This window comes from Pelmatolapia mariae, linkage group LG16_19 (assembly GCF_036321145.2).
Source record: "Pelmatolapia mariae isolate MD_Pm_ZW linkage group LG16_19, Pm_UMD_F_2, whole genome shotgun sequence".
Classification (NCBI taxonomy): domain Eukaryota; kingdom Metazoa; phylum Chordata; class Actinopteri; order Cichliformes; family Cichlidae; genus Pelmatolapia; species Pelmatolapia mariae.
Window position 1 is genome coordinate 19925996 of NC_086241.1, and position 16204 is coordinate 19942199.

Consider the following 16204-nt stretch of genomic DNA (forward strand, 5'->3'; position numbering starts at 1 on the left):
CGACGACCGGAGTGAGTGTGACATCGAGTATCCTGTTCATGAAGCCACGGTGGCACGGTGCCGGAGACCGCTTATAGACTGGCTGCAGAGAGGAAGCCATGCGACTGACTAGGCCTGTCAGCTGAGCAAGTGGCGGGGTGGGGGGCTGGCAATGTTGGTGCTAGACGCCTCTCTTTCGTCTAGTCTATCCATCACCACGACGATCTCAAGGCAAGGCGCACTCGCTCCCATTCGCTCTGTCTATATGCTGAAGATACTACTGCTGTGCCGGTTATATTTAATGGCCCAGTTAGAGCTCAGTCAGTTTAAATAACATCAAATTAACACTTTACCTATCTAAAAGTCTTTTCATTGAAATTAATTTATAAGTATAGTCGATAATGAGTATCGACTGTCATAGATGGACACTTGCACAGTTCCTAGTTACACCCGTCTTATCTGACACACAGATGGGTGGGGTGGGGTGGAGTGGGGTGTGGGGGCACGTACCTGTTAAGGAATGCTGATGGAGCCTTAAGGGCTGTGATGTGAGCATGATGTATGTCAGGCGGGTGAGGCCTGCGGCTCAGGCTCATGTCTGGGCCTTGGTGCTGGAAACCGATTAGTGCACTATGACACACACACTCACACTCATACACTCTCCAAACCCAAGTCTAATTCTTGTCTCGCCCCAGGTGCATGTATGGGTCAGGTCTGCTAAATGTGAGAATTAATTTTTTCAGACAAAAGTTTTGGATCTTCAACTTGATTTCTTTTTCTCTCATAGAGACTCATCTGGTGACTCAGTACTTTTTTTATCAACCAAAATAATAAGCTGAACCTCTAGTTGCTCAATTAAATAGGTGTTTGATAATCTGATGTCTAACAGCAGGTGGTGTTCATCTCCATGGAGGAAAGTAGAGTGGCTGATTACTCAGATGTCCCCTGTTGTAAAATTTCGGTCTGTGAAGCATTTCATGGAACAAACCCTTCCCAAAGTAATTTCCACCAAAGTAAGCAGCTCTGGCAGCTTCAGGGCCTTCTGTACATCGCCGATTGCGGGCGTGGACATTAGTAAAACATTGGTGAAAATGGTGGGTTATATTGATTTAGACTTTTACAAACGAGAGGGAAACCAGAAAATGTAAAGGTCTGTGGATATATATGCAGAGGGCCTCTTAGCAGCACATTGTTGGTAGCAGCATCCAAGCACCCAAACAGAACGTTATTAAGTTCCCAATCTTTAACAATCAAGGATGATAGCAAATCTAAATCACTGAGTTTTTTCTTGTAACAATCTAAGGTAGGCTCTGTCACACAGAGGTATGTGGTACGCAGTTTCAGTTGTATCAGAACTGTACTTTGGACTATGTCACTTAGCTGGAATCCACCTAGACTTGTTTTTTCATCCGGTCCAGGATGTCATCCACTATTATCCTTTCCTCCACCATCCTATAACAAACACACACTTTTGGATATATACTTGCACTCAAATGTGTGTGTAATAACTTGGCTGATGGTCCTAAGCAGCTGTAGCCACTGCGTATGATCCTGGAGAGAATGTTCTTACCCCTCCTACACAGGCAGACGGATACACACATGCATATACATACATACAGTACATTCACACACCCACACGAGCACCCTCAGGTTTTGTTTTTTGGGGGGTGAGGCAGCTGGCCAGGAACAATGAGCAGCTTGTTTAGCATCTCAAAGCAGCAGCTCTCTCTTCCTCTTTTCTCCTTTTTCCTTTCTGTCCCCCTCTCACGTTTTACAAGTGATGACGAGAACAAAATGAACTAATTATACTCTTTGATTCCAAACGAAACAGCAGGGCTTACAGACAAGATGAGGACCACCGGAATCGCTCAGGGTTTAGAAGAAAGATGAGATCTAATTTTTTTTTTTTTTTTTGTGAGTGAGAGAAAGAGAGAGCGAGAAAGCTAAGTAAGATGAGTGTAGTAGTGCAGCAATGGCTCTGCAGGCTGCATGCTACCCTGACATCTACAATCCATGCACCAATATTATGTCTCCATCTCAGTGATTCTTGGCCAAGTTTGCTTTGCATTAGCTGTAACACTTGTTCCAGCAATGCAGTGAATTATCGTGTCAGCTTTACAACCGGGGGATTCTGCAAAATTGTTTGTACCTGTGTCTGCATTACAGGAGCTGAGGACTGCGAAGCAGCAGATGCGCGTCTGTCATGAAAGACACGTGAATGCAGCACCAGTGGGGAAAAAAAGAAAGAGAAATCTATTAATATTAATAAAAAAAATGAAGCATAGCAAGGAAAAAATGACAGTGAAATGTATACAGTACATACTGGAACTGAGCCAGAATGTCAAAATTTTGTATCTTAATTGCTTTCAACTTGCTTCTAGGCAGCCACTACACTTTAAAGCAATGTAGACTGAAAAAGAGGAGGCTGGAGAGGTGTATAAGAAAATGCAAGAGCTGTCACTGCCACTTCCTGTTACCTGTGTGAATGCAAACCAAAAAAAAAGGTATTGAAAAGGAGTAGCGAGTCCTTAGAACTGTTTGAGCCAATGCGTGGATGCTTCTGCTTCCAAGGTTCAGGCATGACGTGGCCTAAATGTTCCCCTGACTCGGCAGCATAAAATATGACACACATATCTTGAGCAAGGTTTAAAATCTAAGTTTAGTGATAAGCACGTCAGGTTTTAGTTACCCTAAAGGTTATAAAAATATCTCTGCGTGCACTCTTCAGGGCTTGCACCTATGTTTAGTTGGGTGTTGATGCTTGGACCTAAGGTTTCCCAGCAGGACACTGCCCTGTAACGAGTCATCTACATATCTCTGTCAGTAGTTCCCTTGCGTAGCTGATTGGTGTACGAGCAAGTCATTGTGTGCAATTCTATGCCAAAATTCAGAAAGCGATGGACACATGGGCTGTTTGGCTTTGCATTCTTTGACATTCACTTGTAGTGATGCAACATGAATGGTGTGAAAATTATTATTCGCACTGCAGTAAATACATGACTAATTTTATGACTGCAGCTTGATTACTGCTGCATATTTATACCCCTGTAGTACTTGTAAAGAGTGTGGCTGATCATGCTGTGGGAGTCGAGTGTAAAATTACAAAGAAAATTTCTTTGTTTAGACTTCCGTGTCAGACAAAATACTAATGCATTAACTTTAGAAGGGGTAAAACTGTGCTATTGCATTAATAAAAAGAAGCATCTTGTCCAGAACTTGGACCATGGAATAGTGGAGCTTGGAGGATTTGTCTTTAGAGTTATGCCATGTTATTCTGTTCACTATCAGTGCCAAGGCACTACTGTATATTAATAGCCAGTGTTGGGTAAGTTTCTTTAAATTAGTAACTTAGTTACATTACTAGTTACTTCTCTAAAAAAGTAACTCAGTTACTTCAAGTTACTCGTTACTTTCAGAGTAACTAGTTACTAGGGAAAGTAACTTTGGTTTTACTCAGAATTCTCTTGTTAATGTGTTGCTTCCGTAACTGGATACCCAGCAAGATTGCCAGTCTTCTAGCTTGCTTACTTGCCACAAGTGCACTGTGCCACCTACCAATAGAAAGGAAAAAATAATGTGCAGATTTCCACGAGAGAAATCCCACGCCTGGACCGTCGTTGACCGCCGCCATGATTCTAACCTGCTTTTTACATCCAACACAAAAACTGCAGTCGTGGTGCTTTTGATTGTACTCAGAACTTGGAAATTCTGCCTTCTGAATAGGAAGATGTAGGTAACACCAGACTGCAGATGAGCTGCATACAGAGCTGGACTGGGACAAAAAAATCGTCCCGGGCATTTTGACTAGAGACTGGCCCTCCATTATAGGAAAAATCATAAAGCCTTTGAATGAAAACAAACACTGTTGTGACAGTGATGTACACTGTTCTGATGGTATATATGTATCAATCTATCAATTGTTTGTTGTAAGACTCAGATAATTATTTTTTTAAAAGTGAGACATTTTAAATGAGAATAATAAAGAAAAGTATTTCCTTGTCCCCCCCTTTCCCTGTTAATGCCCTACCTGGCCCCCTGGCAACACTTTGCTAGACCCGCCCCTGCACAGTTACCAGCTGTCAGCTACATAGAAAAGGATCCTGGTGTTATTTGTCTCTCAGAAACAGTTCATAACTTCCCTTCAACTCATTCATGTCACCTAAAAGGTAAACCTGTTTCTCCATCACCTGTTCAGCTCTGATGATTCAGTAAGGACATCTCCTGCTTTCATCTTCATGTTTCCCTCTCACCAGATAACCAAACTGATATCATGACCAGCAGCTTTACAGCTGTGGCTCCAGCAAACATCAGCTGATACTAGAAATTAATATTAAATAAATTCTAACAACAGCTGATCAAGCTTAAACGTGCTGCTGTTGTTTAGCGCGACATCCGCTGGTTTCCTCTTTCTGGCGCAAAGTGGGCGATAAATAAACAAGAGAGAAAAGCCGATCAGCTGATCATTGATCAGTTTTGTGATTGAAGTAGAAACGGGAGAGAATGAGAGAAGAAGAGGCAGCTGTGCAGCTCCAGCTTTGTGTCTTTTTCATTGTAGCTGAAGTCCGGGACAAACTGTGTTCCTTTTCACCTCAATACGAAACGCGTAATATTTTCTCTGAATACAAGACGATTCCGTTTTTTAGGGGACGGTTGGCAACTCTAATAATTAACCGTATGAACAAAATAAAGTTCAACATCAGTAACATAGCACCACCCAGCTGTATAGAAAGTGTGAGTGTGGTCATTTTGTGGCTAATGTTCTGTTTTGAGCAGCGACTAACAGATAATTTTAGTGGCAATATAATCTTTTTGGGGGGTAAAATTCAGTTGGGCTGTGATTAAAAGAGATTACAAATTTGAGAAGAGTTTAACAAAACAATAAAGATGTGATTAATATTTGCCAGCCACAGGAAGACTTGAGAGTCAGAACTCAAAGTTCCTTCACTGACTGTGACTCTGAGGAGACGTCCACACAGGGAGCAATTTGTTGTCACAAGGTGTTTAGAGGCCGTAGAAAGTCAGTGACACTCAGCGACTTCAAGTGACTACGGGCAAAAAAATCCCACTGGTGACGCGTTGAAGCGACTGCCAGTGAGAGGACAGGATACCGGTGGTTGACATGACCTGGTAGGAAATGCCTTAAAGGGTAACCTAGGCAACTGGAACCTAGAATATCTTCTATCGACCAACTGTCAGCATCAGACCAGTGATCGCTGCCCTGTGCGGATGCAACCTAACCTGAAAGGGCTACCCTGTCACATGTCAATCAACACGTCCTTCCCTCTCATTGGTAGCTGCTTCATTTGCTCACCTCAGGTTGATGAAAGTTTAACTCAGGATCCGCCCACCTTGCATTGCCAGCACTTATTTTGCTCTACATCACCTGAAGTTGCTGAATATTTTTGACTATTTATGGTCTCTTGTTGCCAAGATGCTGCTGGTTGCTTCCTTTGTGGATGCCCCTTAAAAGTACTTCATTGCCCTCCACCAAAGAAAAATAAATGACAAAAAGCCAGAATAAAAGTGTTGCTTTTAGGCAACACTTTACAAACTTAATCATGTTACTTATCCGATAATAAGCTTCAAATAACTGCAAGTCCTTATTTATTATTCATGTCAGGAAAATTAAGATAATCGATAATCCTTACAGACTGTAAGTTAAAAAGTTGGTTTTTTTCCCCCTTGACTTGATTTGATTTAGATGAACACAGATGAATTTATGATATTTGCTCATGTAGTTTTTCAGCAGCTTTGATAGAAATACAGGGTTACACGTTTTTATCAGCAGCAGCCCCACACGTGTCCTGTGACTGCTCAGCGGCAGTGTTGTTGTGCGCACGCGTTAGCCATATTCAGCCGTGGCCTGAACTAGTCTGCTGACCTGAATCGAATATTGATGCTGCTGGCTAAACGTCGCATTGCAACAACCGTCTCTGCTCTGTCACTTTGTAGATATGTAATACAGCATACGTACATGGAGTGATGCACTGCGATTTATCTATTAACTAGTGTACTTGTTGCAGGCTGACTGATAAGTTAACTGAATTGAATTCCCGCGCATGCTTGAAGATGTTTGTTGTTGCACTGATTTCTCTGTTATTGGTGCAAAATTCATGTTTGGTTATATTTAAAGAATTCTTTACATGTAATAGAAGTTTTTACCAAATACTTTTGTGTTTGTTGGGGATATTTTATTATAGGGATGGACAGATTATTGGTTAAACGTTGGTATCAGCCAATATTGGCATTTTTGACTGTAGAAATATTGGTAAAAATGATTGTTTATCAATGCCTGGATCCATATTTTGTCTCCCCAATGTTTTTTAGTTTTCTAAATGTTAAATGACAAAGTGATTAAGAACTAAAATGCAGTTAAAGCTGTTAGGATTTTTTTTTAATTTATTGTAGTAAAGATTTGCTTGTTTTCCTGGTTTATTGTTTACTTATTAGAATAAATAGGTGCCCTTTGCTTTATAGGAAGTTACATTTCTTCTCACATGTGAACTGAAGGTAATTCCTAATTGTGTGCAATTGTAATAGTTTCTCTAGTCTGTGTGAAAAGTCCTGCTTCATGCGGCGTCCAGTTAGTCACTCAAATGTCATTTGATCGCTTGGTCATTCCTTCCTTACGGCAGTGTGGGTTCCCAGTGAGAGCCTTGTATGTGTTTGTGAGCAGGCACAGACTTTTCTCACGGTTTGAGGAAGTGCAGAGGCGTCATAGAAATGGCCCTGTTGGAATATATGTAGGCAGAGTCATATTCCTCTCTCTGTCCACAGTCCTGGAAAGTCTATTTCTGTTGGTACAGAATCCATCTTTAGTTTCCCTTTCTAGACTTGGTCCTGGAGAGAGAAGCTGCCCTATTCTTTGATTGTAATTGCATCTTTGGTAATGGGGACTCTCGCTGGCCACACAGCAGCAGAATAAGGCTTGCAAACGCACATTAATAATTTTATGTCTGGACTGAGCCTGTGTGAGTGTCGGCGTCCGTGGGGGGATTATTTGCATCGAAATCAATGGCGGTGTTGGAAAATAAGCTCAGCAAACCAGTGAAAGTAAGAAATAGGACTGGTTAACCTCCACACCCTCGGTTATAGTTTAAGGTCAAATGTTGATTTGTGCGGGGTAAATCAGCCCGAGGAAATCGTTGATTCAAAACACACATGCAGAAAACCCATGACCTGGTACTTTACTAAAAATAAGCATGACTTGCACACCCACTCAATATGGGTGGACGCAGCGGCCTTCCAGAGTCCATCCAACCAGTTGTGTTTTCTGCCTACCACTGTGAGCAATGTAGGGAAAATTAGAGAAGAATGTGTTTGATATTTTTGACTTGTTTAGGCTCCTCCTCTAAAGTCTGGGTTAAGTTCAGACATGCCCAGTCATCCTTTTTACTACCAGCTAATGTAGAGTTTCCTCAATTTTACAGCTCTTTCCACTTGCGCTTTTTTTTTTTTTGTCTGTCTGAGGCTAAAGCTGATAGGCATGAGAGTAACACGGTTCAAATGTTCATCAGTAATACACGGTCCTAGCCTGCGTTGTATGACTTGTGAATCGAGGACCAATTTGACGCTTTGATGACCAAAGACAGCCTGCAGCAAAATTCAGAAACGGTGTCAGAGAACGAGTTCTCACAGTGTGACCCACATTTAAAAGCCAGTCCATCAGAAATGAATCAATACACCAGTCAACTGTCGTTCTGAATAAAGTTCAGTTTGAAGATTTTTTTTTTTATATTCTTTTAGTTTTTAAACGCTTGGAAGCATTGCTGCAGTGGTCACACAGTGGTCTGGTTTTCTGTGAAATATCTCTGAATTTTCAGACTAGGAGCTCTGAGACTCACCTGAAACTCTCAGGATCATGAGCGTTTTTACTCTTGTTTCATGTGTTTCAGACAAAATGATTAGGAAAGAATATAATAAATGGAAAAATCAATGTTTTGATCTAATCTACTTGGATCTGAACACTTGTGTGTTGCTTGTGTCTTTGTCTCTATCTGCAGGGGACAAAGATGGCAGCAAGGTAACGACAGTTGTGGCCACTCCAGGCCAAGGCCCCGACCGGCCACAGGAAGTCAGCTACACGGACACCAAGGTCATCGGCAATGGCTCTTTTGGCGTCGTCTACCAAGCTAAACTCTGCGACTCTGGAGAGCTGGTGGCCATCAAGAAGGTCCTGCAAGACAAGAGGTTTAAGGTAAAACTTGTTATGACTGAGAACAGCTGCAGGCATAAATGACGAGTGTGCATATAAACGCAAACTCAATGTTTACCCTCCAAATCACCCCTTTTTTTTTTATTTCATTTTTTTTTTTTAAACAAAAAAATCCATGCTATCAGAGTCGAGATGTGTGGCATTAATGAATGTTACGGGGTAACCGTGAAAGAGACATGATTGGAGTGATCTTTCACACGAACGGGGAGATCAGAGAAGCTGTGAAACAAAAGAAAACAAAAGAAGAGCGGGAAAGTTTGTCATTCAACACATTCCCACTTTAAAGCGTGTCTTTTCTTCTTCTTTTCTTGCAGTGAATGTGCGTGTTTGTGTAGTAGTGGACCGGAGGTCTTTCCTCACACCGACAAACTCAAACATATAAATACTCTGTCATCCGTCAGCTTGCAAACATCATGTTTCTTTCCAAGTAGAGCTCTGCTGGAAATCTCCTCCTGTGCTTTGAATAGATTTGACTGATGGCTTGTTGTTCCTTCATTTGGGCAACATTGTCTTTGCTCCACTGGTTCATGGCCTTCGCTGAATGTTTTTGGGTGGAAATAAGTGTCCCGAGGATCATGCGGATAGGATGTTTACATGAAACACACAAACTTGATAATAAGATGTATATAAGCAACATTAGCTGGGATTATTTTTGAGTGCTTAGGATAGCATATTTGGGTCTCTCGGACTGATTAAGGGCTTGTCCTTGTTTCAGAAATCAGGATATGATGTTTATGTGGCAAAGACAAAATGGGATACTTCAAAAACTCATGTTCATATAAACAAACTCATTGTCCCTGCCACTAGACCTCAGAAAGCAACGCTTGCAGAATAGCTGTTTAGAGTTTCATCAAGTTTAAAAGCTTTAAAAAATGAGCTTCCAAACTGAACTTTATTCAGAACGACAGTTGACTGGTGTATACACTTAAAATATTAAGTGTGTGATCAGGCTGAGGTTAAACTGGGTAACAGCTCAAAGTGTTAATCTTGCAGTTGGTTATTTTATACATATGCAACATTTGTTAAATGGTTTAAAATCAAACCATTTTTATTTATCAAAATATACATTACCAGGATACCATCAGTCAACTTGTGTTTGTTTCACTTTCACCAGAAAAATGATATCTGTTAACTTAGCTGGACTCCACATTTTTACCCAGGTCACCTACACTGGTTCTGTTCCTCACCACTGAAGCCAGTGCAGCCTAATTAGGGATGTTATTGGATTTAGTGATACCAATACTATTATTGAGTCTGCTTAAAGGGCTTATTCTTTATCGATTCTCTTATTGATTGTTGATCAATTTTCTGAAAAAAGGAGGCCCATTCTTGTTTTCAGCAGCCAGTATAGCAACAAAATATAAAAATAGCTTATGTTAGACTCAGGTACTCAACATGCGATCATTGCTAAAGGAAGTTATTAAGCTTGCAGGTGTGTGATTATGATGTACTGGACAGTTTAGTAGTGGTTCTTAACTGGAACTTGGTTCTTGAAATGTAAATCACATTTTAATGTAGATTATTTTGGTCTGCGTCACCTGTCATCCATAACATTTGGTAAACTATAGTAGTCACATGTTTCAGTTTCTTTAGGCTCCAGTCACGCAGGATAGAGATCGGTCGGCAACCCACTGCAAACTTCAATTCAATTCAATTTTATTTATATAGCGCCAAATCACAACAATAGTGGCCTCAAGGCGCTTTATTTTGTAAGGTACCCTACAATAATAGATACAGAGAAAAACTCAACAATTATATGACCCCCTATGAGCAAGCACTTTGGCGACAGTGGGAAGGAAAAACTTCCTTTTAACAGGAGGAAACCTCCAGCAGAACCAGGCTCAGGGAGGAGCGGCCATCTGCTGCGACCGGTTGGGGTGAGAGAAGGAAAACAGGATAAAAGACATACTGTGGAAGAGCCAGAGATTAATAACAAGTATGATTCAGTGCAGAGAGGTCTATTAACACATAGTGAGTGATAAAGGTGACTGAAGAAGAAATATTTAATGCATCATGGGAATCCCCCAGCAGTCTACACCTATTGCAGCATAACTAAAGGAAGATTCAAGGTCACCTGATCCAGCCCTAACTATATGCTTTAGCAAAAAGGAAAGTTTTAAGCCTAATCTTGAAAGTAGAGATAGTGTCTGTCTCCTGAATCCAAACTGGAAGCTGGTTCCACAGAAGAGGGGCCTGAAAACTGAAGGCTCTGCCTCCCATTCTACTTTTAAATATAGTGCGAGAGCGAAGTGCTCTAATAGGGTAATATGGTACTATAAGGTCATTAAAATAAGATGGGGCCTAATTATTTAAGACCTTGTATGTGAGGAGCAGGGTTTTGAATTCAATTCTGGATTTAGCAGGGAGCCAATGAAGGGAAGCCAATATAGGAGAAATATGCTCTCTCTTTCTAGCCTTTTTTTGATTAACTGAAACCACTGTCAGCTACAGGAAATGCTGGTGAGTGGTTGCTACCTCCTTGGAATTGTCTTGGTTACAATAAGATAGCTTGTAGTTTGCAAGGGAGACGCAAACATGTCTACAAACAGTGCCGCTGCGCACAGACTGGTGGTGAAACTGTGAAAAGTACAATACAAATGGAAACAAAGACGCTTAGCCTTGAAAGTAGAAGCTACACCTTTATGAAACATGTCAGCAGTAAAGCTTAATTTAGACTTCTGCAGGAAATTTACATCTTAACTTACATAGTAACTCCTTTTATCTCCACACTGCAACCTTTCACGCCACTCGAGTGGTTGTGGTCATCGACCCAACGTGTAGTTACGTTTCTCGGGAGGTGCCTGTCTGGTTACGTAGAAGGCTGTGGTGTAGAGTTAAAATAGGATTCCGGTTATTGCGTATGGTACAATGTAGATCTGACGCAGGAGTATAATTTACATGTTAGGCTTAAACTTGAACTTTGTGTTTGTGTCAATGCAAACTAAGGGGTGACCATGGCTGCCTGCTAGCCACGCAAGGAGGATTTTTTTTGTTTTGTTTTCTTTTTTGGTGCAACGCTGTCTTCGCAACTGACAACCCCTAGCGACAGCCAGCAACCTCCAACAACTTGTCAGCCAGGTGGGGAATACACATTTTTCCCGGCAACTGAAGGTTACCAGGGGCTCACCAGCCGACCTCTAGAGTTGCTGCCATTCCAACTACAACTGAAAGTCACACCTTAAAAAAATGAGTGCACTGTGGTCGTGTGAGACTATATATTTGTCATACACACAGACACTCAATACAGTAACAACTACCAACTGAGTTGGGGTTGGTTTGAGTGGGCTATTCCAGCCTAAGCACAGCAATTACTTTGCAGCTCTGAATGGACTCAGACACTTAATTTCTAACCTCACAGCCAAAAATAAGAAGTTTTTGCAATGATTAAAGGAGATACATTTCAACTGTAAAATTACTGCAAAAAACAATTTATACCTTACATCTCTGACCTTGTGATGCTGTAAAGTCTGTGTACATTCTACCCATAAGCTTTTATTTCACTGTGTGACAAGAGATGCTTTAATTGTAGACATTTGACTAGGGGAAAGGAAAAAAAAGCACAGACGTTACTAAAAATAGCAGTGGCTATGTCGTCAGACAATGGTTCCAGTAAACAATGATAGCAAACCAGGAGAACCCTGAAGCAGTTCACATTTACATGCATTTAAAGAAAAACTGAAAATACAAAATGAAATGCTGGCATGAAGAAAAGAGGAAAAAATGAACTAAAACTGTGTATTGACAATGATAAATGGGTAGGTTATGTGTCGTACTACATACATGCCCCTGTTATAAATAAATAAGTAGTATGTCTAATGGGAATTAAGTCTGTTAATATTTGATTTAAGCTTGGAAGGCAGAGCTATTCCCTTCTCGCTCATCATTTTATGTCTGTGTTATTCTTAGGAGAACGCTCACTGTTGTCCCATCCTGCTGCTCTTTTTCTTTTTACCCATAACTGTGAGAACTACTCACAAAGTTCAGTCAAATCCATTTGCCTGTAGCGTTTTCACCCAACTGGTTCAGCTAAATGCTTGAGCAACTCAAAACCCTGGGTTTAACCTGTTGGAGATTCAGCACAGTTTTTTTTTTTTCCTCAGGATGTGCTAGTCCTTTGCTCTGTGAAGCCAGACAAGATGAATGATGTCACTTAATGGTGTAGGGGGTCGGACATCTGCCACCAAATTCGCGGCGCTCGTTGTGGACGCTCAGACTGTCTTTTTGTGGCTCTGCGTGCCGGCCCCGGTGAAGTCACATCCTGCTCTTCCTGTTAGCCTGTGGTTAGCATGACGTGCTAGCAGGCCGCCTCCTCTTTTAAACAGCTCAGTGAAGCTCACGCTGTTTTTATTGTTCAGTTTCCTCTTTAGAGAAGACCCTCTGCCTCAGCTGGCTGTCGCTCTTTCCGCCTCGTCTTTCTCGCTGCTTCATCTGCACGTACTCCTCATGAACAGCTTGTTAGGAAAATGAAGCAAATGAGGGCTAAGACTCTTCACATGACTGTCAAGCATGCAGCACACACACACACACACACACACACACACACACACACACACACACATAAACACCTGCGTTCTATTTTCTTCTCCCCCACTTCAAAAGCCTTTTGTCCACACTTCTGCTTTTTTCCTGTCTGATTTAGTGCTCATCTGTGAAGTGAGCGTGGGTTGAGTAAACCATGCCAGTCCAACATGTGTGAACGTTTTATTTTCTCTCACTGGCACACACGCGCACACACACTCACACACACAACCAATTCAAGTCAAGTCAAACAGGGTAATCATGTGAATAGGCTTCTGGTTTAACTGTGAGGCAGCTTTGGTGGGCTCACAGTGTTCTTGTTGTCCATTATGGGATGGGTCCTTCTCCCTTCTGATCTGAGGGATCACATATCAGCCTATCGGAAAATGGATGCTCATATTAGACCTTGCTGTCACACAGACCGAGAGCACGCCTGATGGCAGATATTTGTAAATATTATTAACGAATAAAGAAAAATGGAGAAAATAACAAATCCTGTAAATACTCTGTAGCTGAAACCTGATCGATTTAACCCCGTACATGTTTTTTTTAATTGATAAGTGTCTGTTTGACAGTTTTGAGTAACACACTTAGAGAAACCCCTTTGTTCTTTTATTTTGGATGATTTACAGTTTGAGTGGGCTTGAGAGGGACCACAGGTCTATTTTAATTGCATTTAACTTATACATAAACAACATTTCTTCTCATTATTTATATTTAAACCGCATCAGATTTGTTATTTTTTCATTTGTTTGATTGTACAAGTACATTACAGTATTTATAATCAACTTATGTTGTCCCACAACGACAGCTCTGTATAATTCCCACACACAATCCAAAATCTACATTGGAGCTGTCGGAAGCCATTTAAAATGACAAAACCAAGGAGCTGGTTGACTCGTCTGGAAGTATGAGATGGGAATAACTAGAGCAGGACAGGGCTCGTGTTTGCGAAGGTTGTATTGTTCTGTGGCTTTGGCGTTCTTAATCTTTTTGGGAACTGGATGCGTTTTGGTTTTGGCAGCATCAGCTGCGCGAGGCGCTCAGGTGTAGTCCTTGCAGCCGCCTCAAATCAAGTCATTTTTCTCTCTTTTCTCTCGGTCTCTGCTGTCTCACACTCTGGGGGATGATAGGTCAGCAGGATGGACTGCAGTATAACTGGAGCTGGGTTGGGCTTTACTCGACAGCCTTTCCACTCCTCCTCCATATGCTACTGTCTCTCTCTCTGTCTCTCACACAGAGACACACCCTCGGACACTCCAGCACAAAAAAGACGAGGGCGTTGCCTGCGGCCGGTCTTTGACCCCGTGTGCAGTGATGTCACTCGGTGATGTGGGGGGTTGTGTGTGTGTGTGTATGTGGTTGTCGTGGCTGCGTAAAGGGTAAAAAAAGCAGGGGGAAGACTGTGGGGATGATTTGCATCAGCTTAAGTGAATTAGACTGGGGGGTTGTCTACAGGAGGCTATTGAGCTACCAGATGCTCTGTTGTGCTGCTGTTGTTTAGGTGGAGAGGACCTAACCCTGCTAACACGACATGGGTTTAAAGCCTTATAAAGACAAGGACAGCTGCAAGCATCATCCCGACCCACGTAAGGGACTTTTCATGAGTCACAGCTTCAGACAGACAGTTCAAACCATGCAGTGTTTTGTCAACCACATTTATCCATATTTCTTTTTAAGAAAACCACTGATTCAAAGGCAAAACTATGAGCTTAAAATCTTTTGGTTTCAGGAATTGGCATTTTTTTTTGTGTGTTGTTGTATATAATGAACAAACTTACCCATTCTGCTATCTTACACTAAGCTGCAAAACCAGATGATGCCAGTCTGGAGGCTTTTAAAGGCTTTTGTAATGATCGTCTTGACTTGGACTTAAGCAGTTAAACAGTTATCAAAGCCACTGATAAATAATACTATAAATTTCAGTTAATCATTAGATTGGTCAAAGAGGAAGAGTCAATCTCTAGCTGCTGTGTTATATAATAAATAGTAGCACTGATGTTAAGCCTCTTTATTACAGAAGAGCAAAGAGATGAACCTTCAGTTAGTAGTTGTGTATTTCTACTTAATGTGTTTTTACTCACAATGATACTAGACAATTTGTAAATGGATAAGTTGCTTAAAAGCACAACAGTCTCTTAACTTCGTAGTTTCAATTGATCACTCTCTGTTTAAAGTCCAAAGCTCACAAAGTAGTTTCCTTTGACATCACATGTGCATCCAATTTAAACAACACAAAGATGATTTGCGTGCGGTGCTTCTAAACCAAACCTGAAACCTGTCTTTAGACAAGTTCAGACAGTGTATGGGGTTATCAGCAGCTCTGTGGTCAGCCACCTAACTGCACATCTTGCAAGTGGCTTTACATCCTTTTTCATCCAGAAACCCACAGCAGAGTCTCTGATGTTGAGTGGTTGACACTTGGTCTGGTAGCTTGTTAGTCAGCTGGACAGTCATGCAATTCTGTGCTTCCTTAATAACTTTGTCTGCAAATTAACTCTGTAACCAGTCTGGTTACAGGGGAATTAGACAGTAAGCTGCTGAGTTTCTTTGAGTGGAAATGTACGCCTGAATTTTCTCAGTACAAGCATGCTGCATACTGATGTCATTGTGGCTATATTTCCCATCTTTATGTCACCAAAGTCACAGCGCTTGGTTTCTGAATGTAATCATATTTTTCCCAGAAGCTGCTAGCCTTTATCAAATACAAAAAGAAAAAAAAGTGAATGTGGGCGGCAGTTCTTTTGTACATCTACAAGTGGACAGCTTCACTGGAAACCCACATCACAGCTATAGAATATGCTGCTCTAATAAGTTTCTAATTGAAAATATTAAAATGTACTCAGTGGGGTGCACGCGTCATTCAAATTGCAGGACTTCTAACCAAAAGTCAGAATATTACGTAAGGAGTCCGCTTCACTGCTACACACTGATGGTGTGTTTCTTTTCCACTTTGTCCATGTACTCAGCTTTCTTCTCTGATCTCTGTGTTAGTTCTCTATATGCTTGTTACCCTCCATTTATTTCTCGACACTGGGGCCACACAATGTTACACAAGCACTTTAGTCAACACCGAGCGCTGTGGAAAAGAGGAGGAAGGAAAATGGAGAATGGGAGCAAATGTGGACTATAATGGAGCTGTTAAAGCTTTTTGTAATGCTTGAATTCCTGCCCAACCTTGAGAAAATCCATACGCCTAACCTTTTTATGTATGGAAACACTGTATATGAATACAGATGGTGTGGTCTGACATTTTTTCTAGGCCTCTGGCTTGTCTTACTACAGGGCCCAGAGCTTTACTCAAACCCTTCTGAACATCTTTTTTTTTTTTTTTTTTTTTTTTTTTTTTGGACAACTCTTTTTCTGGGGCCATTTTCTGTAGGTGCTGGTGCTTTAAATGGGAATGGATGGCATGCAACTTTTTTTTTGTTTGCTTTCTTCCCCTCCCTGTGGAAGTGTTTGTCTTGGTAACACACTGACTTGTCACAGTGA

At 41.3% G+C, this 16204-nt stretch overlaps 1 protein-coding gene across 3 annotated transcripts in view; it reads left to right on the plus strand.

Moving 5' to 3' along the window:
* gsk3ba (glycogen synthase kinase 3 beta, genome duplicate a) overlaps positions 1-16204 on the plus strand; it is a 35897-nt gene that overhangs the window by 1633 nt on the left and 18060 nt on the right. For all 3 annotated transcript variants that reach the window (XM_063497212.1, XM_063497210.1, XM_063497211.1), the window contains exon 2: positions 7983-8176. In XM_063497212.1, the coding sequence (XP_063353282.1) occupies positions 7983-8176 (194 nt within the window). The remainder of the gene's footprint in view (positions 1-7982; positions 8177-16204) is intronic.